Here is a 27054-nt window from a genome sequence, read left to right as displayed (position 1 = left end):
CATTCTAGGCCATTTTCTTCAGGATGGCCAGTTTGGTGGTTCAGTCCCCTTGCTTCTTCCTTCCCACCCCCCAATCTTCTACCATAAAGAAGGCAGAAAGAATAAATTAGTGTCAAATTGATAATGTAACTGATTGACTTTTAGGATCATCTGTTTAATCTTTTAAGAGTTTTGGAAAAATTGTATACCAAATCAATATTTGGGAACATTTATGCTCAGATGGTAAGACATTTAACCTCATTATGAATTCTCCTTTCACTGGCAGTTCCAGCTTTATTAATATTTTAATTAGATTTCCTTCTTGGATTTACCTTTAAAAAAAATCAAGTAGTTTATATTTGGGGGCTTGTGGTGTTATTACCTAAATTAACTTGTTAGGAAGAGTACAATAACATGGTTTATAAATGGAATTACCAGAGAAGGCACAACTGTGGATATTGACATTTAAAGAAATCAATCAACCATCCAAACAAAGAGCTACTCTAAGCCCCTGTGTTTATGCAGGACTTTCTGTACCAGGACCAGATCCTGCTTTGCCTAACTTCCCTCATTAATCCTCACGGCCCTTCTGTGAATTAGGTAATTTTAACTGTTGGCCTCACTTGAAAAGCATGGACTGAAAAGCACAAAGAAGCCTGTGGTCGCCTCAGCACGGGGGGGTTGGTGATTGCTTAAGCTGGCCAGTAGGGGCCACACTGCACCTCTTCCCTCTCCCCCTGAGCACCTCCTCTCCAGTCATTTGAATTGGCTTTGGATCATTTGCTGCAGTTCTAATAGAACAGGCACAATGGTGTAAGAATTTTAAAGTTTAAGCACCGAAGCCGTTGTGTAATTGTATGGCATCAGTGGCTGGAGGCCCTGCATCGATGCGATCCCCCTGTGTAATTGCCCACGCAAATTTGAGCAATCTGTAACAGACACAGGAACCCGTCTGCATTGGGCTGCAGACTCTTATCCCTTCAGAAAAACCTCAATAATTCAAAGACCCTTTTGTCATCTTTAAAATGCTCCGTGGACAGGGCTGTCCTACTATCCCTCTCACACAGGCAAACATCACAGATCAGGACAAGGTTAATGGGCTAAATTGACAGTCAAAATTTAAATCGTAGGTATTCGGATGCATGCTTGCCTCGTTCAGTCCTTAAATCGTCCTTCCTAAGAGAAATAAAGATTATTCCAGAGCTTTAGTTAAACTTTAAGCATTTTATTAAAAACAAAGATATTTAGGTCTCTTAAAGCAGTTTCAAAATCATGGATTAGATGCTTGTGAAATGGGCAAACAGTCTATAATGTAGTATTCTTAAAATGACACCTCAGCTTGGGAAATCTACACAAATGGAGTGACGTGAGACAATTCAGTTGAAGACATATTTCCCTTCTTTTGTGTAGAACAATAATAATTAGGAAGCAAATCAGTAGGGAATCCTTTTTAGATGATTGTACATCAAAATAAAATGGCAAAAGCATTTTTCACCAAGGGAGTGAGATTAGCCAAAACCTAAACTCCTGTTCCCATACAATGCTGTTTGTGTTTTTTAAAATTCATCTAAATATGATTTAATCTAAGTCTAAAGAAAAAAATAATCGACATTCTAAACACAGACATACACACACAGCAAATGAACACAAAGGTAAATGGTGGCCTGAAATAACACATTTTTTTATAGCAAATACTTCATTTACTTAATAAAACAAACATATTTCTGGGCCAGTGTATATATTCAGTGACATTGGTAGAGATATGCTACACAGATAAATAACTTATCTTTAGCACTGTTGAGAGATGGACTAAATATGCAAGAACATTCAAAATTAAATTAGAAAAGATGTATAACACCAAATTACTAGTTGAGGAAAAGGTACACAAGCGATGTAAGCAGGACCTCAGGCATTGTTAAATCCAAGTACTCAACATGAAATTCCCCAGACACACCACTTTATTTCTGCCATCTACGTGTTTTATTCTATTATTGCTCACTTAAGAAACTTAAGAAATTTTGGCCTTCTTGTAGTCAGACTCAACCTTTAAATTTCCTGTGACATTTGAGTTTTGGGAGTTCTTTACAGCATGCGGCAGAACAACAGTTTCAGAGACTGTTATTCTGAAGCAGACAATGAAACTTCACTGGCATTGCCAGAGTTTTTAGGGTCCCAAATTAGGTTTTGCTCTTTTGCTTTAATGAATCCTTTATGAGTGTTTACTTCCAGCCAAAACATTTTTCTTTAGATGTAAATCTTCCCTTAATATATTTAGATTTCTGTCCTGCTTGAGAGGAGTTTTTCACACTATTAATGGGGATGAAATTGTATTTTATCTTTGTGCAATTCATTAAGAGTCAGCAGGAAAAATGGATTTTAAAATAATTCTACCACAAAGTAAATTGAGCAGACTCTGTTTAACGACTTCAGGTAAGTGGATCAAATATGATAAATTTTGATACATGAAAAAGCAACTGAATTCTTGTAGCATTAATATTAGATAATGTTATTTCACTAACAAAATTTTAAAGATTATTTCCAACCCAACCCAATGAGTATGCAAATATAAAATACCTGGAAATGTGTAGACAGCTTAGATTTTAGAAACAGAAAGCACACATGCAATTTTAACTTCTTTTGACTCACTTTATAAATTGTAAATTAAACTACCATTTATGGGATATCTATGAAATGAGATAATCTAAAGTTATGAAATAAAAGGGTATATTTTTGTACCTATAACCATGTACTGATGACCATGTCTTTCGTGATCACTAGAGGCAGGCTCAGACATATCTGTGATAAGGTTGTTTTTATATCTACTCCATATATGTAACTTTTTATTTTGTCTTTAGTGAGGAGATGACCTCTTTGCTCCTATCTTTTTTGAGAAGTTTTTAAAGTTAAATACAGCTTGGTCCTTTGGTGCAGAAATGAACTGAATAAAACTCAGTGCTTTTATTTTATAAGTGGAAAACCCGAGACCTGGGAGTCCCAAGATAACAGGTCTGGCCGATGGCCAGGCTTGGGGGAGCCCCATCCACTGTGCACTGGGGTAGTGCCCTTTACAGTTTGCCAAGCCATCCCTCCTGGCTGGGATTGCCAGTTACATTGTAGGTTGTGCATGTATTCTCCACATACTGACTAATAAAATTATAAATAGCCTGCCTGAAAAAAATACACTTCGTGGAGAAAGTAGGATGAAGTCATTTCAACCATTAATGCCAAGAGACCTGAGGAAGCGCACATAATCTGGTCAGTTGTAGGTTTTATAAGAAGGCTCACATTTCAAATGCCTTCCTCCAATAGGAAGTAAACAATAATAAGGATTGGGAAAATCTCTCTATTTTGGAAAAGCAGATTATATGGGTAACCACACATACCCCCAATTCGTGGAAAGTTATACATTAGAAAAGGGATTAAAAATACCTCAAACGCCCAAGAGTTCAAGCTCTAACCCTCTGGGTTGTTGGCACCAGGGAGGCTGCTACCCTCTTTTCTACTGTTTCATGGTTGTGGAGGAACAGACTGGGGCATTAGTCAGCAGTTTCTGAATTTTGACCCCAATAGGAAAGATACCTCGAGACAGGAGAAATAATAGATGGAGGCAATTACAAACAGCTGCTTGATTGATGGTTGACATTGTCAGGGCTCCACTGTATGGCAGATTGCAATGGTGTTGAGCTGCTCTTGCTACCAGTGGGTGTTGCTATTGGCAACCATGCAGTGAAGCCAATAAAACGGCAAGAAAATGAGAGGAAAACTCAACCTTAGTGGAAGCCGTAGAGTTTGTGCTATAAATTACATTCCCCTTAGCAATATGCAGCATCAACGTTCAGGGTAGCCACAGTGCGTGTAGCTACCTGCAGTCTCCATTGGACCCTGGGTCTAGTCTTATCATAAAGCACATGCTTTCAAATTTTGCTCTAGATACAATGGCATTCGTCTGTCTGGGCTATTTATTTATTTATCGTTGGGGAGGATGACAGATGTGGGTTCATCTCTGCCTCACATGGACTGATTTTCAATTCCCACTTGTGATATAAACATGATGTGACACAATAGCTAGGAACACCTGCAGTGCTTCTGAGCTGCAGACACACGACCAGAGTCTGTCCCTACCTCCACCCCCCCTTTGTTCCTCACCTGAAGGAGGGAGACAGCCCGGCAGAAGCTGTTTTCCTTTATAGCAGAGTGATTCAGAAAACTGGCTTAATAAAATCCATAAATCTGAACAACCTCCTCTTACCTGCTCCGTGGAGGCAATTTTTCCTGCACTCATTCTCTCCTCTAGTTTCTCCAGTCTTCCCCACAGAGACAGCTGTAAAAGGTAGCTGGGAACATTAATTTTTAGGGTTCCTACTCCTTCCTTCTCTCTTTTGTCAACCCCCTCCCTGCTCAAGTTTCTCTCTTTTCTAGGCAATTGATGATAGGATTCTGTACCCTCATTTTTTTGGGAAGACATGCCATTTTTCTTTGTTTGGATTGATGTTCACCTTCCCTTTATCAGTTCTCTTACCACCTGCCTCGGTCCCCATCTCTTCCTTGTTAGCTGTTCTCTTTTGCTTCCCCTCCTCCTCCTCTTTTTCCCTCTCCTCCTTCTCTTCCCCCCATTTGCCTGGTTTATAATTTTCTTTTCCTCTAGTTCTGCCCATATAGAATCTTCCTTTTACCCCATGGGTACCTGCTCTTCCCTTACTTCCGTTTTGGTACTTTAATCTACCCATTCTTTAAACATTTCCCAGATGTCTACTATGCGCCAGGAAAAAAATGTCCTTGGTGGAACTTGGCCCCTGTTCCTCTGAGTAGTAAAGTTAATAACTGACACTGACGAGCAACAAGAAGAACAAAACTGGTTTGTAAATTTTAGATTCTTTAGAGCTGGAATGGACTTCAAGGTTCATCTGGTCCAGAGATTTTCAAACTCCTCAGAGCCCAATTATGGGCTACTAGGTATGTAATCAAAGAAATGAGGATTTGTAGGGGCTCTGGCTCTCCCAACCCAGCTTCAAACTGAGGACTTGGGCTTTTAGATGTTTTATGTCTTGGGGATTCTTTGTAAGATTTATTTGAACAAAAAGTTCTAAGGTTAAATCATGTTTGAAAATAATTTCCTAGTGTAATCTCATTTGACAAATGAGGAAAAAGGCTGGGAGAAGTTAAGTGACTTGTCTAAAGCCATCCAGTGAATAGTGCCAAACCTAGGGTACAAGTGTAGCTTCTGGCCCAGCGTTCTTTGGATAAGGCATACCATGTCCTCAGTCTCTCAGCTTTCTAGTCATTGCATCTATTTAATATAGCTTATTCTTATCTACTATAAACCTAGCTTTCTATAGAATATCTGTTCTCTGCCTAGACTGTTGTTTCTTAACCTTTCAAGCATTATATCTTACACTTAAGGAAAAATCCAAAATTGGGGACCTTTCCATTTGGCTTTAGGTTGGCACTGGTAGTAACCTTACATTTTATACTGAAACTCATCACTAGGAGAGCTACAGGTAGTCAGTGATCATTCTCCGTGGCTCTGCTGCGTCCTATGAAATGTCTCACTGTTGGAAATAGTTCTGAATGTTCATGTGTCATTTGCGTTAAATCCACCTATAGATTTCCTTTCACCCTTACTTTAAGTCTATTAATCCATTCCTTCTGGGAGAAGACTTGGTCTACAATGAAGGTTGAATTAAAAAACTGAAAAGGGGGACCACAATCCCAATACAACGTTATGAATCTTGTCTAAACGCCAATCAGACAAACACATTTGCTGTCTTCCTACTATCGACCTTTTTAGGGGAAAACTGGGAATGGCTGGTTTTTGTAAGGATAATATAGTTTCTCTTTTAGGTAGGCGATTCTAAAGGTTCTGATCCATCATTAAGAAGCTTTAGGATTAAAAATAAGATATCTCTACAGAATACCAATTGGGATGCTTGGGACAGTCTGGCGCAGAAGGGGGAGCTCAGGAGAGGATGCAAAAGCAGGCGTTGTTTGGCTTGTAACAAACAGAACAGCCATACACAACATGAAGCAGCGCTAATGACGCCTTCACTGTTCAACATTCCCTCAGCTCAGAGTGAGCAGGGCCAACCGTCCTCAGGTCCTGGACCCAAGTGGCCCGCTGCCCAGAACCTTCATCTCAGCCCATGTGTGTTCATCAGGGAGAGGTGAGCGTCCTGGGGCATGTGCTCCCCGCCCCACCTCCTCCTCTGTCCTTTCTGCTGGCACCACACTGCAAGGTGAAAGCCCAGGCATGCTTCCCAGCACAACCCTGAGACTTTATGTCTGTTTGAGCTTAAAGGAACAAAAGAATACTGTGGTGGGACCGAAGCTGGCTCTTGAGGACGCAGTCATTTCACAGCTGCGGCTGACCTGGCGGGTTAGTCTCTGTCATCTCCTGTCACCATGAGATTGACAGAGGGGGCAGAGGCAGCCGAAGAGATGAGCAGCCTTTTCTGGTGCAACTCTTCCCACTTACTTCTGTTGGCAGCTACTGAATCCAGCATCGGCTTCAGTTTCACATTGACCTTCACCAATGCCTAAAATATAACAAAAGCAGGTGGGGGAGAGAGGAACCGGAGTCACTGCCATGATTTTCTAGGTTTCTGCTGTGAGGAGAATGACAGCTGGCTGTAAGAAATGAAAGTGATTATTTTGGTAAACGTGAGCTATTTATAAGAAGTAAATATGCACTTAGCACCACTGTGTTGTATTAATAGAGCTTATATAGAAAATGAAAAAAATAAGATAGATGTCTGTGCTCTCCTCCAGGGGGTGCCAGCCAAGTTGATTATGATCCTGTTTTAAATTCACATCAAACAAGAAACAAAATATGCAGCTCACACGGTCTACTAGTATGTGTATCTTTGCCTGCTAGGGAGGGCTCCAGATCTCAATAGATAAGGAACTGAAATTTTTACAAAAATAAACCTACCATTTGCTCCACCAGAGATGACTCTGGGTGGACTCACGTGAATGAGAAAGGCCAGGTGAAATCCTGAGATGAGAGGAGCTCATTTTTAAAGCACAGGATCTGGGGGCTGTGCTAAATGTACAGATCACCATGAGAATATGCATGGAAATAGACACGAGAGAAAAGAAAAAGGGGTGTGGAAGGGAGGGACAGATGGAGGGGTGCAGGAGAGAGAAGGGGGAGGAAATGTAGGGTGGGGCTGGAGGCCGACTGACCACAAGGCTAAGGAAGCTCAGGATTCAGGGTCCTCACTTTTAGCAGACCCTTCTAAATATTTTTTTTGCACTTAATTTTGTGTTATTTTTAAAAACGGGTCCCCAACTCCCAAATGGTACAAACTTTCAGCCTCACAAAATGTGGATCACTCCTCTGGGGGAACAAAGCAATGAATGAAACAGGGATCACGGGGCTGCGGGGCTTTAGCCCCTGGAAAGGAAATGGTCCCGCTTAATGCCTTGGGTCAGCGTTCTGTGGCCAGAGATTATACTCCCAGTCCCATGGAGACACCCTGCAGGTGTGTCTCATTCATCACAAGGGGAACAAAAGGTGACCGGTGACTAAACCACCGTGGTTGCAGGACACCTCCTGAAAAGCCTTCTCCAAGCCGGACCCATAGTTAGCGGGTACTCCAGAGCGAAATCCTCCAACAGGAAGAATAATAGTTCTTTCTGTTGAGGATAATCCCCTAAGCATGACTGCAAACCACCTGTTAGGAGGACCTGAAGTAGCCCCTCAAATAACCCTCCGCTCTGGGGAGTTTCAGGGATACAAGTGAAGTGTAACTAGATGTAAGGTAAGCGGGGGTTTGAAAGCCCAGAAATACGCAGGGATCCTGTTAAGCGGCGAGCGCTCCACCGTGGCAGTGTCCCCTCACACTCCTGTCCCTTAAACACAGCATGTTCTCGCTTTTATAAGCGATGTTTATCACACCAAGCAACAACGTCTAATTTGAAACCAGATGTATTTGTTATGCCATATGATAATAAATCACAGCAACATAATAACTCAGGCAGTGATCAAAATCCCCTTTACATCCATGAGAAAAATGCAGGTGCCTGTGTTCTGCTTAATGCAGTGGTTTTATTTAGACAATAGTGTAAGAGGTGGGGACGAATGCCATGGTTTTTAGTATAGTTTGGCACTGGCTCCTCTTCACTCTGATCAAGCCTTTTAATTAAACTGACTACTATAATTCCTATGGAAATTAGTGTTTATGTTATTTTCCTGCCACAAAAGCATTTCTCTAGAACTTATTTTTTTTTTAATCCCAGGAGCACAAATTGGAATTTTTTTCTGCATGAAATGTAATTAAAAACTCATTTGGTTACTATAGTTCTGGCTCTGTTTTACTTATTAAATTCCTGTAATCAGTTTTCTTTTATGAAGCTGCTGGGAAATGATCTCAAAAGCAACACATTTTTCTCTTCCTTGGCAGGTTCCTGAGCGTTTACTAAATTACGTTCATAGCACCTGCCCATGATTCGAATTACTCCACCAATTTATTCCTTAAACTATTTAAGTTTATTCGGCTTAGCCCCAAACAGATTGCTTTCCTTTATCTAGCTCTTTGTTCTCTGTCTTCCTTTCTTTGTGTTGAATAAAAAAAATTTGGGGGGGTGTACATTATTTCTCAGAATTCCTTCTTCTCTTTATTTCATATTCTCCTTAAACACAGACTTGCCACACTGGAATATCGTTTTCCTCTAGTCAGGTGCTGGTTCTAGGCAAAGGTAGCAAGAATCTCATCTTGAAGAATTATTCTTACACTATAAATTTGTTATATAAATGCAGTTAGCTGGAAGAATATGGAGCTATTAGAATATTAGGAAGGCAAGGGATTATCCACAAACCTAAATTCCAAGGTTTACGGTGATTACGTGCAATGTACCATCAGCAAGAGAATTGCTACCAGTATTTAGAAAGATATGGGTATTCCTACAAACAATCAGCAAGTGACACCCAATGAGTTCTGTGCAAATGCTACTGGTCTCTGTCTCGTTTGACTAACTCTACTCTTAGCAAAAGAGAAAGGGGACACATCACCCATCTGCCCACTCTCCCTGTACACACAGAGGGACTCTAAAGCTTATGTGTGTGGCACCATCCACCACAGGATGCTGAGTCCCTTCCTTGACATCCCCGTGGCGTGACCATTCAGTGTTTAAACACGTCTGGAGGCAGTGAACTCACTACCTCCCTGGCTGGGGGTGTCAGTTTACTCTTTGTTCTGATTTTAGAATGTTGTTCTTTATACTGAGCTGAAAACCATATCCCTGTAATCGACCTGATGGTTCTAATCCTTGGGGCGCTCTCCCTATTTTGTGGGGGGGTGCTCTCCCTTTAAACTCAAATCTACTGAGCAGTAGGCTGATGACTCATGTGCTGCTCCAAGTGTAGGTTAGGATTGATTTATTGACCTCAAAACCCAACTTGGGCTGTGTATGGATATCACTGAGACTCCCAAGCTCACTGCAGCTCCCCAACCCTGGCCCATCACAGACAGGACCCTGGATACTTGCCTGACTTGGGGACACAGACCTGGGCACCTAGTCATCCAGGTGGCTGAGGGGCCACTTGCTTCTTCATTCCTTTCACACTCCACTGTTGAGTCCACTTGTGACCAGCACGTACAGTTTATTCCATATTTTATTTATTTTTTAAATAACACATTCACTAGTCCAATGAATACAAAGGGTACAAAACATAGTGTTAAAATCTCCTTTCATCCCTGCCCCAGAGACTTAGTTTCCTTCCCTAGAGGCAACTGATGTTACCAGTTTCTTGGGTATCCTTCAATAAACATTTTATGCCTATGTAAGCATAAATACATAGAATATATTTATATATATATATAATGTATATATGTATAATTAGGTTGATTCCCTCATCATTTGCAGTGATTCTTTCAGAGAGGGAGTGAAAGCAGAGCCTTGTGGAACAACATTATTATGATAATGCTTGAGTGAGACTAATCACACTGTGTAGAAATTAGTATCTGGAGTATATAGAGAGGAGAGGGATCAAATTCCAATTTTCTATTGCTATGCCACTGAATTTTTCTTCTGCAGAGCTTAATCTGCTGTGAATCCTATCTAGTGTAGTTTTCCTCTTAAAAATTGTAGTTTTCATTTCTAGAAGTTTGATTTGTGTCTTTTTTTTATATCTTCCATGACTCTGTTTTACATGCCCAATCTTTCCTCTACTCTCTTGAACATATAAAATGTAATAAATGTCTTAGTGTCCTTCTTTATCAATTCTATGATCTGTGTCATTTCTTAGTCTGTACTGTTTGATTTTTCTCATCATTATGGGTCAGATTTCTTGCTGCTTTGCATGCCTGGCAATTCTTGATTGGATATCAGACATTATGAATTTTATGTTGTTGGGTTCCTGATTTTCTTTTCTTTTTTTAAATTTCTTTAAACGTTTCTCAGTTTTATTGGAGAATGCAGTTTTGATGGTTACTTGGAAATAATAATTCGATCCTTTTGAGGCATGCCTTTAAGCTTTGCTAGGTGGGTCCAGAGCAGCTTTAGTCTAGGGCTAGTCTGGCCCCACTACCAAGACAGTAATCTTCTGAGAACTGTACCCAGAACTTCATCTATTTCAGGGTTTTTCTCTAAAATTCTGGGTGGTGGGACCACGGACTACTCCCTCGCCTGGGTGAGCTCTGAGGATTACTCTGCCTTCTCCTTTTTGCTGGTGCTCTCCACCATCAGTGGTTTCCTCACATGCCTGGGGTGAACAGCACCGAAGACTCAAGGGGCCTCTGCAGATCTCTGGAGCCCTCTCTTCTCTGCTGCTCTTCCCTGGGGACTCTCACCTCCTTGGCCTCCCCAGGTTCCTGGCTCTGCCTCCTCGTCTCAGTGGGACCATCGAGCTCTGCCTGGGTTCCCCTCCCTGTGCTGTGGCCTGGACACCCTCCCCAGGGAGTAAGCTGGGGCACCTGGAGGGCCCATTTCATTTGTTCCCCTTTCTCAGGAATCACTGTATTGTGTTGCCTGTAGCCCAGTGTCTGAAAACTGTTGTTTTATGTATTTTTCTGTTTGTTTTTGTTTTTTGGTGGTTTTCTTTTCCCCCCTGTTACTCTGGTCCAGCAGTAGAAGTCCCTATAATTCGTTTTAAACAACTCTGTCTTGGGTACTAGCCCATGAGCTCCAAGGGAGACTGGAATCAAGGCCTGTATCTTTGGATCTCTAGCTCTGAGCTCAGTCATCTCTGGGAACAGCACCCCTCATCTACTCCACCCACAGAGCAGTGGCAGGAGGATGGGGTAAGGCCAGGAGGAGTGGGGTCAGTACGTTCTGACCTGCTACAAGATCCTGCGGTAAAAGCAACCTGAGAATGAGCCCCTTGGGAAATGAATATAGTATTCTGTCTTATTACCATTATTGCTGAGAGCTTGTTTTTATCAGTTCGCTAAGCTGCTAGGAGTGTGACTCTTGCTTTCCCACTGCCATCAGTATCCACATCTGCTGTCATCTGGCCCCATGTGTGCTTATTAGTTGACCACAATCACTTCTTGGAGCTCAACTGCTGGACAGATGGAGGCAGATGTGGGACAGGGGAATAAGCAGAGAAGGCCATGCTCTTAGAAAAAGTCCCTGCACCTACAGTCTTGCAGAGGGGAGAGAGGAACACCACCAAATTACAACCAGATTTTCTTGAACCCTGAAAATGTCCAACTATGTCATTAATACCTTTAAAAAACTTTGAGGAAATTATCTGAGCTGGCTAGTTATTTATTTTTTTAAAAGACAAAGAGGGAAGATGGTTTTTACTTCCTATTGTTGACTCATGTATTTCCAGAGTGTTGGCAATAAGAATTATATTTTCTGCTGTCCTCCATCCCCACCTTACCCAAAAGAAATAATCAGAAACTAAGAGATACAATGCATGGCAGAGAAGAAAGAAATTAAAATATTTTTTAAATATCAGTTTTTTGATAAAATATGAAAATCAACTTGGAGCCCCTCTCAGATATCTTGTTTGAGGCAATATCCCTGTAATGAAGATGTGATCACTTTTCTAACATGATTATTTAACTTCCTGGGTGAGAATGTCCAGAAGCTGACTTGGGCGTTGGTATTTTGAAAAGGAAAGTAATTGAAGACATGACCAGCTGGTGTCATCTCTGCTCAGACCATCAACAGAAGGGGCAAGAACGCATGCAAGTGGTGGCAGCTCCTGAAAGTCTCTTGAATTCTCGCGACTGGCCAGCCACATGTGTAAAGAGTACCTCTCTCCAAGAAACAAAGGAGGCTTCTACTTAAGCTATGTGACTTCAGAGAGAAGTGGCTAATTGTGCAGCAAACCCAAACTTTTAAATTAGTGAACTGTTGAACTGCTAATCCTTCTTGGTTCCCAAAGGTAAAGATTATTCATCATTGAGTCTGACATATTCCTGAATTTTACATGTCACGTTGCAATGCTGTAGTTGCTAAGAATCCCAATTGGCTTGTCAACCTTCTATTCTGCCATTGTGTCATAAAGGTCAGAGCCAGTGAACTGATTGTCCTGAACTGAACTCATCGCCTTCCTCTGAACCCTCCTCTGCTCTCAGGTTTACTCCCTCAGGGAACTAAGCATTACCTCTCCACCCAACTGCCCAACCCAGCAATCTATGGATCATCCATGACCTCTGCCTCTTCCACCGCATCCAAACTATCACCAAGTCCTCTCAATCCTACTTCCAGATTGTCTCCGTGTGTCAGTCCAGTGCCATTCCTACCACCCTACTTCAGGCTGCCCTCACTTCTCCACTGCCTTAACCTCCTGCAGCTCCTACCTGGGCTCCCTGCTTCCTCCCCTGGGTCCTGTCCAATCAACTCTCATTGTAGCCATCCTGGTCAATCAAAATCACACAGCCGAGCTGGCTGCTCTCTACCCTGAACCTTTGGGTGGCTCCCATATGATATGAATGTGTTGTAAGACCTACCAGAAAAGGAGAATTGTGGGATTAAAAGGGAATGAAAGCCGGAAATAACACAGAAAAGAAAAGAACCATAAAGCCCAATGGAAAATCTGAGTTATGGTACAAAAGCAGAATTTTGAAATGCTAAAATAATCCCTTTGAGTCTTCTAGAAAACCTGAAATACACATCTTTCTATGCATCTTAACATTTTTCTGAGTAAGGAAATAAGCTAAACTCCACATGGTGTGTTTGGCAGGGGAGTAGCTGAAGTGTTAGTTACTACATGTGAGAGCAGACGGAGCTGGCTGTGGGTCCAGATGGGAGGCAGCAAGCAGATTCCCCCAAACCTCACGCCTCCCCTCCCCAGTTCAGTACCCTTCGAAACCCAAGGTTGTGCAAAAATTAATTTGCATTAAATTACTTAAGATAATGTATTAACTACCACAGGAGGCTTCCAGCAGTTTTTAAAACTTGCTTTGGAAAACAAATAATCAAACAATAATGGTGAACACAGAAGTGAGCCAAGACTTCTTTGGATAAATGTTTTTAGACATTTACATTAAAAATACCACCTTTAAAATAAAGCTTTAGTATGTAACTTGATCAAGATGGAAAATTAGTAATAATTGTTTATATATGTCACACATGTACCTGTGCCAGGCACCATGTTCTATTGGGTTCTTCCCTGGCTAGAACACAATGGAGTTTAAAAGGTTCTAGGCTTATGACTTCTGCCCCATTGGGGATGGAGTCATTTACCCGACAAGGACTGTGGTATCTCTAACAGAGACTGCTAGTTGCCTTCCCACCTCCCTTAAGCTTAGGAATGGCCAGGGAGGTGCAAGCAGAATTCAGAAAGAAGAGCTTCTGAGAAGACTCTTAAATGGGAGTTTATTCAGTTGGGAAGTGCATCCTTTTGCCCTTGCCCCTATCTCCTTCTTGCTGCTGGAATATTAACATGATGGCTGGAGCTACAGTGACCATATTGTGACTATGAGGCAACCTTGAGTATGGCAGCCATGTCCTAAGGAAAGATAAACAGGGACTGGGTCTCTGATGGCTATGGAACTGCCACATCATAGCAACCTAGAACTGACTTCTCTGGATTATTTTTATCAGAGAGAGAAGTAAATTTCTATTTTGTTTAAGCTATTGTGATTTCAGATCTCTGTTACTAGTAGCCGTATGCAATTCCTAATTGAGAGAATTGATATCAGGTTGTAGGTCTCTATTTTATGGCTACCTGTGTAGGTGTCAAAGGATTTAGGCATCTTGATACTTGAATAAATTGATCCCCTGCATCGTGTAGTTGTGAGTTAACTTTTTTTGGCAGTGGATTATAAGTGAACTGCAGTAGACAGCAGAGACTATATAAGGTCCCTTTACCCTTCCTCAGGTAACAATTCACTCCATGTGCTCTGAGTGGGAGCATAATTCAGTCCTGACCAACACCAGTGACTGGTGTAGGGATGTGGATGTGGGTGTGGCTCAAGCTAAGGCAATCAGAGGTCTCGCAAGGTTTTCCCCAGAACTATTGGAAGTGAGGCTTTCTTTTTCTTCTTTCTTTTGGTATGATAATACCTAGAATGAACATGTGACCTTAGAGCTGCCAGGATGTGTGAGGAAAGCTTGGTTGAGAATGAAACCAAAACATAACTAGGAGGCAGAGGAAAGGGGGTGTCTGTCTTATGATATCCTTTGAATCCTCTGGATGTGGCTACTTGCTGCCCAGTCAACTGCACCTCTAAGCTCCCCAGTTACTTGAGCCAACAAATTCCCATTTCTGCTCAAACTCATTTGAGGGAGTTTCTGAGCTCCAAATCATGGGCCTTTTGCTATGGTCCCTTATTGTTCTCTGTCACCCCCCAGGAATTACTTGAGATTGAAACCCCCCCACCAGACTTTGAACTGGTGGCTGGCATAAGGGAGTCTCAACTTGCCCAGCATAAAAGGTTGCTGCTAATACTCACCGGGCAGCCCTCTCTACCCAAGTTCATGAGAGTCAGGGACCAGCTAGCACTTATCTCTCTTCTCCTTGAACCCCCAGAGTCTGCCAAACAGACTCTTTAAAAGGTTTTAAAGGTTGCTGAGTCTGAACCGCCCACGCTATGGGGACTCAGAAGACCCTAACAGAGGATGCCAACTCCCCCTGGTGGCAAAGTCAGCTGACCTACGGGATTTCGGCTTCCAATAAGGAGGACTCAAAGGACCCGGGTGACGGCATCAATTTAGCCTGCGTTCTTCCTAAGGACCAGATGAACTCAGACAGAAAGGAAAAACAGCAACTAGCTGTTATTTTCTCCTTAGTGGAAGCTCAGTGTCACTCCACATTTATCACATCGGGTGAGAGTCTCTTTCCAGTTGAGAAAACTATTTTTCTATATGTGATATTAACTCTGCAGATCTGTTACAGCAGTAACAATTGTAGTATCTATTCAGCAGTAACAGGTTGGCTATGTCTGATTTTTGCAAATGCCAAAAAATATTGTCAGATCTTTCTGTTCTGTTAGTGATATTTGAGAGCTTAAAATCTAAATAGTGTGAGAGAGTTACCCAAATTAGTAGTAAAGATGATAAAGCCACAGAGGTAATACTTAGTATGAGGAGGGCAAGCAAGCTCATTAGAATCCAACGTAAGAATGATTCAGATCTGTAATCGGAATCCTAAGGGCATAATCTAGCCAAGCTATAACACTGATGTTTGTAGCATCAATTCTAATCTCCTGAAAGCTAATTACAGTACTACTAATAACTTAGAAAGAAAGACATCATTTTCTTTCCTAGGTTTGAAGCAGATTAATAGGGACTGTAAAAGTGAAAATGCTTTATTGAAATTTTCTCTCCCTCTTTTCTTTCCCTTTCCATTTCCTTCCTAATCTCTCAAGTTTCTTGTTTCGCTTATTTTATTTACATGCTCAAGGGATTCCTTTGTGGAAAATGATATTTACAAATGAGATTAACATTAGGAATTAATGAGGCAGGAATTTTAATCTCCTTGGATTAACGGCATTGTTATTTCCATAATACAGGGCAAGAGTTTTAAATACAATGTCCACCGGGCCAGGCCAGTAAAGTTGATGAATGAAATAGGCTGCATGATACAGTTGGGAATGGTGGGGCCTTTGGCAAACTGCATATGTTACACGTTATAAACAGTGTTCAACTGAATGAGACATGTCCGGCCGAGTCTGCTCTGAAGGCCACCCACTCGCTCTCGGTGAGAGAGAGTAAAACACACCTTGCCAAAATGAACTAATAACTACTGAGTACTGAATGTGTCCAGTGTTCCGCGTGCCATCCTGGGGCATATCCAGATGGGAGCTCATTAAACCTCACAACAATGCGGAGAGATTGGTATTGTTGACCCTGTTGTGACAGATAAGGATCCTGAGATTGCGGAAATCAACTTAAAAAGGCCAACGTTTACATGGGTAAGTATACAGCAGAGCTGGAATGTCAGTTCAGGCCTGCCTGAGGACAAAGCCCCTGGTGTCTTCCCATGAGGGATCTCAGTGGGATGTTGGTGATGACACGTGTCTCACACTTGACTACAGTGTCCGGACACTGGAGCAACTTTTCGGTTCTAGTGTCCTCGGCACTGCTTCAGGACAAATTCACAGGAGGGAGGCAGCCTCACGCCAGCTTTTTTCAAGGTAGGCTCTTTTCAAGCCTACCCTGGGAAAATAAAGGTTTTAAGTGGTAAATCACGGCAGGCCTAAAGATGGCTCCTGTACACGGGAGCCAGGAGACGGCTTCTTCTGTTATAATGAGACCCTCTAGGATTCTGTCCTAGGTTATCCTGTTGGTCGGGTTTTCAGAGCACACTGGTAGCTAATCAATCATGTTCACTGTGTAGCCAACATCTGACTTGGAAGGAATAGCTGCTGACCCAGAAGCCACAGCCTTTGATGAATGGGGCTTCATGTAAGAGGTGGTTGGAACATGTAAGTAAAACACAGCCACATGGTAACAATCCACCTCTCCATACACTGTAATGTTTTCTGGTGAAACTATGCCACTTGAGATTTTATATACATATATATACACACATATATATGTATATATATAATCTATTGTTTTTGCAAAGTTCAATGTGTAAAAAGAACCATTTTAAAAATTTATTTTTTGAGGTGCAAGCATTCGTTTACTATATATATTTTTGTATACTTCTCACATGCCTTGAGCCCTAGGGTTCTCCAAGCATAATGGCTAGGATGCCTGTGTGGGAGAGGGTTTTACAAACGTGGAATCCCTTGCCCTTAGTGTGAATGGCGTTCTCAGTAAGCTACCATGGTACCTCCTAAAATGGATTCTAGAATACCCTATTATCATTTGCCCTGCTATTTTTTAGCTGATATTTGTACTAATGAACTGCTTAGGGAGTGCCATGCAAATATGATGATGCCTGAGCATTTCTTGTGAGAGTTTAAAGGTGGTCCTCATGCCAGCACCAAACAGGGCTCAGATTTGAGACAGAGAGGGAACCATCAAAGTCTGTGCATCCCAGTGCCCCAGATCGACAGCGAACCAGACCCAAAGAATCCATGAGAGATGTTTTGTCTTTAGGTGAACATCCTTGGGGAAAAAAATCCTCTATTATTTTACTGGTCTCTCTCCATATGGTAAGATAACCTACTTTTTCTTAATTTTACAACATAATAAAGATTTGGGGGAGAAAGAATAGGAAGACAAAGAAAGGGGTATTTTACACATACCACTGGGTGTATCATTCGCTGGCCTTTTGTCCAAAGAAAGGGTCACCTTTAAGAGCTGATGGAAGGTATGTTATTGTGGCTTTATTGCATTGCTAACTCTCCCACAGACTAAGATATGGGAAAAGTTTGTATGTGTGGGGACAACAGGACCAATACTCTGAATGTTTTTTTAAATTAAATTTTTGAAGTATCGTTTAAGGAAGGGAACATTAGAATTTTATGAACAAAAACTTCCTAATAGGCGACGTTTTTCTTCTTTTCAATGTTGGGAAGTTTTACGTTAATTTAACTTTCAGATATTGATCATTTAAGATTAAATAAGCATCCCAATAAGAAGACAAACTAGATTTGTGTTTGAACTAAATTCTAAAGCTTATATGGAAAAATAAACAAGAATACCTAGAAAATACTGAAAGAGTAATGGGGAAGGTGAAACTAGGCTTATCATTAAAATATAAAGCAATATTAATTAAAAGAGTGTGATTAGGCAGACAGAGTAATATAACAGAATAGAAAGAGTAAAAATAGAATTAAATTTAAGGGAATTTGGTATATGATGAAGGTGACCTTTTAAATCATAGGGAAAATGATTAGTCAAAAACATATGGGACAACTGGGTAGCTAACAAAAAACTAAAGTTGGAATCTGACCTCACACTTCACAATCAAATAAAGCAAAACCAGATGAGTCATAGATATAAATATAAAAAAATGAAGCCATAAAATACTAAAAGAAGTTCTGAGAATTTAAAATTTTTTATAATTTTGTAATGGGAAAGTCATGATCTGTATGACATAAAATCCAGAAGCCATAAAAAAAAGATGAATTTGACTACATAAAATCAATGTATTTCTGTATAGCATAAACAAAGTGAAAAGATATATGACAATCTGGGAAAAATATTTGCCACTTTTGCTACAGATAGAGGTCTATTTCTTTAATATATAGTGAGCTCCTACAAATCAATAAGAAAGAAAAGACCACCAGCCCAATAGAAAAATGGGCAAAAATATGGAGAGTTTACAGAAAAAAATACAAATGGCTCCTAAGTAAATAAATCTGTACTAAAAACATGATCAGACTCATTTATTATATGGAAAATACAAACTAAAACTACCATGAGATAGATTTTGCACCATCATATTGGCAAAATTCAAGAAGTCTGATAACACATTGTCTTGGTAAGAGTGTAGAAGGAGAGGCACCTCAGCCATTGCTGGCAGAAATATAAATTGGTTCAGACTCCACAGAGAGAAAGTTGGCAATACCCATCAAAATTTCAAATGCCCATATGCCAAATGCCCACTAATTCCACTTCCAGGTGTTTGTCCTACAAATAAAGTATGAGGATGATGCATTTACAAATATATTTATTGCACTTTGTTTATAATAGCAAATTATTAGAAACAACATCAGTGTTCATAACTAATTAATTATTGATTAAATAATTTATTCTACATCTTTAAGATCTAATACTCTGCAGCCATCAAAACGAATGTGATAGCTGCTATATGGACACTGAAAAGGAGTGACCTCAAAAATATATTAAGTGTAAGAAAACAAGGTATGGAGCAGGATAGACACTGTTCATATATGTGTATATGTGCATATATACACACACATACATGTATATGTATACATCCATATATGTATTACACACCAACTATATCTCAATAAAAGAAAAAGCCAAAAACACTATTTCTGCTTTTGTATAGACTGTTTCTGGATGAAATTGCTTAATAGTGGTTGCCCTGAGGGAGAGGACCTGGGTGACCTGGGGACAGGAGTGTGAGGGAGGACCACTTTTCTCTAATACTTTTGTGCCTTTTGGACCTTTTGAATTCTGTTCACTGGGCATGTATAAACTATTTAATAATAAAATATTCTACTTAAAAGTGTAACATGAACTGATAAAGGAACTAGCAACTTTTGATCATGTGTTAGAATTACTCAATAGCAAATCATTTCATTGTTAATAAAGAAAGCTTACAAATACGAGGATAAAAAAGATAAATAATTATTTCATAAAGATCAAAATAATATAGTGCTTTGCCACCATGATTCAAAAATTATCTCAGTACCTTAATGCACGCTGTGCTAATATTGTGTGTAAATCCTCTCCCTACATCCACGTTCCAATAAGGGCCGACTACCTCACTGATCCTAAACATTTCCTCTGAAAAGCGATCAATGTCCCCTCCCTGGACATTAAACAGATTTTGAAAAACTCTTCAATCCGTATCAGTCTCATATCCTTATTTAGTTCCTCAAATTTGCCCTCAGCTGGGAATCGTGCAGGCGACTGTGATTCTGTTGCGTTCACCACTCATTTGAAGGGCCCCATTCATCATCATTTCTAGGCCTTTTCTGATGCAATGTAGCTTGTCCTTTGTCTTTCTTAAAAACTGAATGGCTGTTAAATTATCCATTTATCTTCCTTCAGATTTTCTGTTCAGTTTCTCAGGCCCTCTCAGGGCTGTCTTTTCTACCTTGTTTGCTGACTTTTCATTCCATTTCCCCTGTTCTTAGAGGCATCTTGGTTCACCATGCTGTCCTTCAAAGCAAACTCCCTGCTTCCATCTGCTTTCTGTGTGTTTGAAATCTGCATCACTACTCAGATAGATTTCCTTTTTAAACTCTGTCCCCTCGGATAGCTTTGAACACTTGGAGACAATATGCTTCAATATGTTCGTGGCAGAGTATCTTGGGACAGACCCTACACTGGAGGTCAAAAGTCTTGGTTTCTAAACCTCGCTTTGCCACCGTCAAGCCGGGTCACGGGTGACCTTTCAAGGTTTCACTTCCCTCATCTACAGATGATCTGCAAGCTCACTGTTAGATGAACATTCTAGTATTACAACAGCGTGTTGCTTCTGTTTCAGGGGACCTGATAAGGACCTGAGGTTTGTATAACATTAATGCCTGCTCACACATCATCTCAGGTGGCAGTAAGGTCCTATCGGTTAGAAGCCCAGATTTGAAGGCAGAAAAAAAAAAAATCAAAGCTCTGTCACTTAATATCTGTGTATTTTTGGGCAAATTACAGAAACTCTGTAGCTTCAGTTTTCACATCTGAAAAGGGGGATGATAGTAGTATCTAACTTGATATTGCTAAGAGAATTAAATCAGATAATGCTTGGAAAGTCAGTCTGGTGCCTGGCACATAAGAAGTGCTCAGGAAATGTTGTTATAGACGCACTACACCTTAGTGAGACCAGCGGTTTGGCTATTTACTATCCAAACTTCCAACAGAGGCTATTGAAGCTTAGAGATGATATTAATGGTGATAAAAGAATAATGGCTCACATGTATGGAGGGCTTTAGCATGTAATGTTTACTTTTCCCGAAGCATTTCCACATACTCTATCTCCCTTGTTTCAGACTCTTGGAAAGGCTGATATTAACTATCATCAATTCTACTTGCTCCAAGAAGAAAGTCACTTTGTAAGGCCAAAGGTGTTAAAAAAGCAGCAGAGTGGAGTTATTTTCATTCAAGCCTTCAAGCCAGGGGTGATCACCGTGAAAAGAAAGCTGAGCATATGGAGCTAAATCCAAAGGCTGGTCTCCTTATAAAAGAAGGCCATGTGAAGACACAGGAACACAGAGACACAGGGCAGAATGTCATGTGAAGACAGAGTTGGAGATTGGAGGGATTCAGCTACATGCCAAGGAACGCCAAGGGCTCCTGGCAACCACCAGAAACCAGGAGAGAGGCGTGGAATGGATTCTCTCGCAGAACCTCCAGAAAGAACCAGCTCTTCTGACACCCTGATTTCTGACTTCTGGTCTCCAGAACTGTGAGAGAATAGATTTCTGTTGTTTTAAGCCACCCAGTTTCTTGTATTTTGCTAGGCAGCTGTAGGAAATTAATAGACCCCCTCTTGGCTGAACTTGGACCCTTAAAGTCCTGAACCTGTTCCTTCTGAAAGACAGATAAGCTCTCTTCCTGTTGATATCCCCTTCTGCAGACATCCTGGGACATAACTTCCTTTCCAGCCTCCAATATTTGAGGATATCTTATGCCCTCTCACATTCTGTTGTCCTTGAGAGTTTATATCTTTTTTTAAAGAAATGCAACGTTATTATTTCTAATCACACTTAACAGCATTAAATAATCAATAAAATATTGAACAAAGGTACTCATTTTAGAATTATGTCACTTAGCAAAAACAACAACAAAACAACCAAAAAAAGTAGGCAATGACTGAATAAATTATGACAAGTCACTGTTTGGAATACTAGGCTGCTGTTTCAAAGGACAATATGAAAACTATGTTAAGGATGTGGAAGCATGTTTTGAACTTTATCTTAAGTGGCCAAAGCAGAATACACTGGTGTACCTGGATGAAAATGTGTTTGCATGTAGACAACAGTATGAAGGGGCATCACAGGAAAAAGAGAATGTGAGTCCTTCCTTCTGCCGACAGTCTGCTCTTGACGATTTAGGTGTGCTCTGAGGCCATGTATGTTTTCTCTCCTGTACTCCTCATTTCCTTCCTGGTCCTCAATCGCACGTTGTTAATACCCTTACTTACAAACTGTTCAAGGCATTGTAGGCTTTTTCTATCATGCTCCTTAAAATTCTTCCAGCCTCTTCCCATTTTGTAAGAAAGTTTATATCTTTAAAAAATTCCTATATTATTTTATGAATGGAATTCTCAGAAGGATGTGGAATAAATTATGGAGGTCAACCCACCATCTTTTATTGGCAACATCAACTCAGTTACAGGTGAAAGTGTTTGGTCAAGGACAATTTGACATAAGGTCTTTCTGAGAAAGTATTTCTCTGGTAACCAGTTGAACAGAACCTACAGTAGCCCATTCGGTGCTCTAGCAATTACTCTCCCTGGAATCTCTACTCAGATCCCTGTATCCTCCCCTCTGAAGAATTCATAGTTTTACTTTGTAAATGGGAGGTTTAAAGAGGTAGAGCACTGCCGGACTAATGGAATGGCCTTTCACTTCCTCAGGGCAGTGCAGTGGGGAAAAGCAGCAAAGTAAGGCTGAGAAGACTTGGCTTCGAAATTCTGGCTCTGCTGTGTATTAACTGCTTCACTCTGGTTAAGTCCATTAGCTTCTGTAGGTTTCAGTTTCCTCATTTATAAAACTTAGACTATTAGACATTATAGGATTCAGAATGAAGTATTTTCTTCCTTCACAGAGTTAGGGTAAAATTACATTGTGTATGTAAAAGCACTTTGTAAACTTTAAAATTTAAGCCCTATCCAGTGGCCACTATAGTCAGTATTCAATAAATGTCTGCTTATTGAAAAAGTATACATAAGGATACCTTTGTATTCTTATGGGCTTTAATACTGAACTTCTTTTCCAAAAACTCAGTCAGATAGAAGTCTTTAACTTCGTTTTAGACTCTGGCTACCAGACTCAACAGCTGGGCTGCCATGTTCATTGTACATGAGGTTGAGAGCCTGGCTCCCTCTGAGCACATCTGCTCGCTAAGATGGGGCAATGTGCCTTGAGTGATTTATTTAATATTTTTACGGCTGCGGCTCTGATAACGAAATATAAGAATAGTGAGAGCTGAGGATCCAGATATTGCCTCCTTGAATTCTCTTAGGAGACATTTTGAATAATACAGAGGATTCTGTTGGCAATAGCGTAATAAGAATGCTTTACGTCTATCTCATGCCTCACTTCCCAGCAGCAAAAACAATGCTGACCCTTCAAATGAACTTTAAATTTCAGAGATTTTGGAGAGGCACTTAGAATGCAAAACACAGTCTTTAAAAGAGGACTTGATTCATTTCCTAGTGAAAAATGCAAGTTTTCTTCTCTTTCTCCCTCTTTCGCTCCCTCCTTCCCTCCCTTCCTCCCTTTCTCCCTCCCTTCTTCCCTCCCTCCTTCTCTCCCTCCTTCCCTCCCTTCCTTTCTTCCTTCTTTCCTTTTTCTTCTTTAGAGAGTCACAGAAGAGAGGGCCATGAAGAAGACGTAAATCCACATTTAAAATACGCTTTCTTGAGGAACTGGAAAGTAACTTAAGTAAAGACGACATTCCAAGCCTTGTATGGACTTGCAGTTAAGTGATTTTTAGCTTCGTGATTTCAAAGCATAAACACTTTTAAAAAGAGTTATTTATGTTGGTCAGCTGGATAGGGAGAAGTAGATCTTATCTTAAATTCTACCCTCAAAAGCCTTATTAGGGGACTTCCCTGGTGGCGCAGTGGTTAAGAATCTGCCTGCCAATGCAGGGGACACAGGTTCGAGCCCTGGTCCGGGAAGATCCCACATGCCGCAGAGCAACTAAGCCCATGCGCCACAACTACTGAGCCTGTGCACTAGAGCCCGTGAGCCACAACTACTGAAGCCCATGTGCTACAACTACTGAGCCTGCGTGATGCATCTACTGAAGCCTGCGTGCCTAGAGCCTGTGCTCCACAACAAGAGAAGCCACCGCAAAGAGAAGCCAGCACAGCACAACGAAAGAGTAGACCCGGCTCGCCACAACTAGAGAAAGCCCGCGTGCAGCAACGAAGAACCAACGCGCCCCCCACCCCCCAAAAAAAGCCTTATTAGGGAGTATATTGTAACTTTTTTTTTACCTGATTCCAGCGTTTTAATATAGATTCATGATGGCAGTTTTGAGCTCATAAAATGCATATGAATAGAAATTAAGTCCTACTGTATAAAGAACAGGTTTTTAATAGCTGCGTGAAATAAACCAAAGTCCATTTTATTTACAAGATAATGTATACAGAGCTGGTTGCTTTATCAAGTCAAAGTCATTTTTTGGAGGTGGAAAACTTTCTCCAAATCAAACAGCCTGGCATGTCAGGTATTCAGGAAGAACTCTGAGATGTAGCCAAGGGTGTGAAATGCCTTCACCAGCCACATACCATGCTTGATGCAGAAAGCGACATGAACTTTAATGTTCTTCTCTTAATGAGCCCTCTGGGCTATTCAGCACTTCACCCTACAGAGCACATTGTTATTTCGTGTTTGTATTGATAACTGTTAGGCACTAAAGGATCTGAAAAGTCTTCTAAGTCAAACAATTATATTTTAATCATGATAATTTACTGTTTTAGATAATATATAATATTTCTTGAAATCTGTGTATATGTGCTAGCTCTCCCTATCAACTTGAATACTAAAATAATGAGAAGACTGTATTTTCTGCCAATGCTGGAAAAAAGAAAATTTCATGTATTTCCTAGCTGAAAAAGTCAAAGCCCTGAAAAATTCATGGCTACAAACTGGTCTTTTTATGCTAGAATTAAGGACCAATTCAACCATGATGAGAACTAAACCACTTTCTAAGAAGACATCATAGGCCATATACTTCAGATTATGGGCAGTAATATAACAGTGCACACTCTGATGAAAGGTTTTATATATTTGCAGATGATAATTTAAAATGACATTATAACCCTACTTCGTACATTCCACTGCTTATTAATTCTGCGTCCTGCGTCTCATCGTTCACTCTTCTGTTTCTTCACTCATTTATTCAACAAACAGCAGTTTGAATATACTTAGGCACCATTCTGGGTACCAAGAATATGATGGTCCCAAGAAACTAGTCTAACAGGGAAGAAAGACAGAAAAGACAGACAGAAAGATGACCACAACACAGAGTGTTGCGTGTGGTTATGAAGAGACAGGTAGAGTGGAAATGCTGAGGAGGAGTAAAGGTTTTACAGAGGAGGTGACAGTTTGAGCTGTCCTCTTCCAGGCAGAAAGAAGAGGGAGGGAGGTATAAGCAAAGGCAAAATGGACAAAAGCGTTCGTGAGTCCTGTGCTTTGGGGCAAATGGTGCGTGGGTAACAGGAGATGAGGCCAAGAGGCAGGGAGCCTCAGAATGAGAGGGCTAACCCCAGGAATCTGGAAGGTATCTTATAGATTGTGGTAGTAACCTGAGGTTTTTAAGCAGGAGGATACCATGATCTGATATTTTTTTAAAAAGGAAGATCATTTTGGCAAAAGTTTGGAAGACAGGGTATAAACTACATAAAACTGATACTTTTGAATGTTTATATTTCTCTTCCATTTGTACTTGACTAATAGTACATAGAAAATTTTGAACAGGTTTTCCTATCAGCACTCAGATTTGGATATAGCATATGTAACAAGGACAATAATTTGAAAATATTAAACCAATGTATTTTCGTTCTGCTTGAATCGTGATGCCAGTGGCTTCCCACCCATTAGCTCAGTAGGCTTTCCTCCCCCAGGCAAGCGGTGGTTCCCAGCTAGAAACAGCGAACTATCATCAACTAGCTTTCAGAGAGAATAACTCTCAATGCCAGCTTTGCGTGGTGAGAAAAGGGATTTCTAAATTCCAGAACTCTATCTCTTAGGAACCGAGCCTGGCTAGGTCAAATCATCAAGTCTGAGTACAAAGTTCTGGAGTGGGGAGCACAGAGGAGACCATATAAGGAGAGTTCCCATTAAACTAGGAAAAGGAAATTCAAAAACTTTCCACTCTGGGTGTTAGAGAAAGGGGAGGAGGAGGGAGAGAGACAGAAAGGGAGTGAGGGGGGGAGAATGGGATCAGAAGTGAGTGTCCTGGCTCTGTGTTCCCTGGGGGTCGAACCCTGGGGGTGAGGGGAAGGCTTGTCTCTTGAATCTCAGAGCCTAATTCAGGAAAATGACAGAACTTTCCTAGAAGGAGTTGGCACTACCCAGGTGGCATATTAGAAAGAACCGAGGAAGCTCTTGTGTGGATGGCAGGGTGAAGAGAAAGTAGCTGGGGGTTCATGCGTGCCACAGGCTGAGCAATGGCAGAGAACCAGCTGAGCAGGAAGCTGGTGGCGGCTTGCCATGGTCTGCATGGACCGGGGTCTGCAGCAGCCAGAGCCAGTGGTCAGGCCCTCCACGAAGTGCTCACTGCACCCACCCCACAGTCCCAGAGGCCAGCTGGGCATCACACCCAGAGCCTTGACCCCAGAGGCTGCACGTGCACTCGGTCCCTCTCCCCCCAGTCACAGAACCCTTACAAAGACAGGTGAGCTCTCCTGGCACCTGGATGTCAGCTGGGGAGAAGAAACGGTTCTGACTGGGAACAATTCACATTTTAGTCTTCCCAAGGACTTGTTTTAACCGGAAGGAACTGAGATACTTTAATTGTCAAGTTTAAGTACCAGTCCCTGAACACCGCCCGCCGCCGCCGCCCCCCCGCCACTGCCCATCACCAGGAAAAGGTGGAGCCAGATAAATATAAATTATAGAGAATACAGAAAGTTATTTTCTTCCCTCCCTCCCTTCCTTCCTTCCTCCCTCCCTCCCTTCCTCCCTTTCTTTATTTCTTCTTGAGTTTTTCAAGTTATATATGATGTCATTCCATATATGTCCCCCCTTTGTAGGGCAAATAAGAAATCAGCCTCAACTATTTCTTTCTCTCATTCACAGGAATACTAGAAGTCGTACAGATAACATTTACAGGAAACTGATTTGGGTGGTGTCCTGCTTTTTTTTTAAGTATGGGATGAAATTGTTTCCCTCTCTAACCACATTCCAT

At 41.1% G+C, this 27054-nt stretch overlaps 1 protein-coding gene and 1 long non-coding RNA gene across 3 annotated transcripts in view; one reads left to right on the top strand and one right to left on the bottom strand.

Annotated features, from left to right (window-relative positions):
* The window catches only part of LOC113631146 (uncharacterized), an 83506-nt gene extending 61791 nt beyond the window's left edge, over positions 1-21715 (top strand). Inside the window, exon 3 of the long non-coding RNA XR_003437202.1 lies at positions 20958-21715. This is a non-coding gene — a long non-coding RNA (uncharacterized LOC113631146). The remainder of the gene's footprint in view (positions 1-20957) is intronic.
* Positions 1189-27054, bottom strand: part of PDE11A (phosphodiesterase 11A) — a 419722-nt gene continuing 393856 nt past the window's right edge. Inside the window, exons 19-20 of one of the 2 annotated variants that reach the window (XM_027127271.1) lie at positions 6346-6512; positions 1189-6267 (exon numbers count right to left, since the gene is read on the bottom strand). In XM_027127271.1, coding sequence (XP_026983072.1) covers positions 6354-6512 — 159 coding nt within the window. In that variant the 3' untranslated portion in view covers positions 1189-6267; positions 6346-6353. Of the gene's footprint in view, positions 6513-27054 lie in introns of both variants that reach the window. The other variant, XM_027127261.1, reaches the window with a different exon arrangement.

The sequence above is a fragment of the Aethalodelphis obliquidens genome, unplaced genomic scaffold, assembly GCF_003676395.1.
Source record: "Aethalodelphis obliquidens isolate GAN/ISIS:26980383/991018 unplaced genomic scaffold, ASM367639v1 scaffold2, whole genome shotgun sequence".
Lineage (NCBI taxonomy): Eukaryota > Metazoa > Chordata > Mammalia > Artiodactyla > Delphinidae > Aethalodelphis > Aethalodelphis obliquidens.
This window is presented reverse-complemented; position numbering and strand designations above follow the sequence as displayed.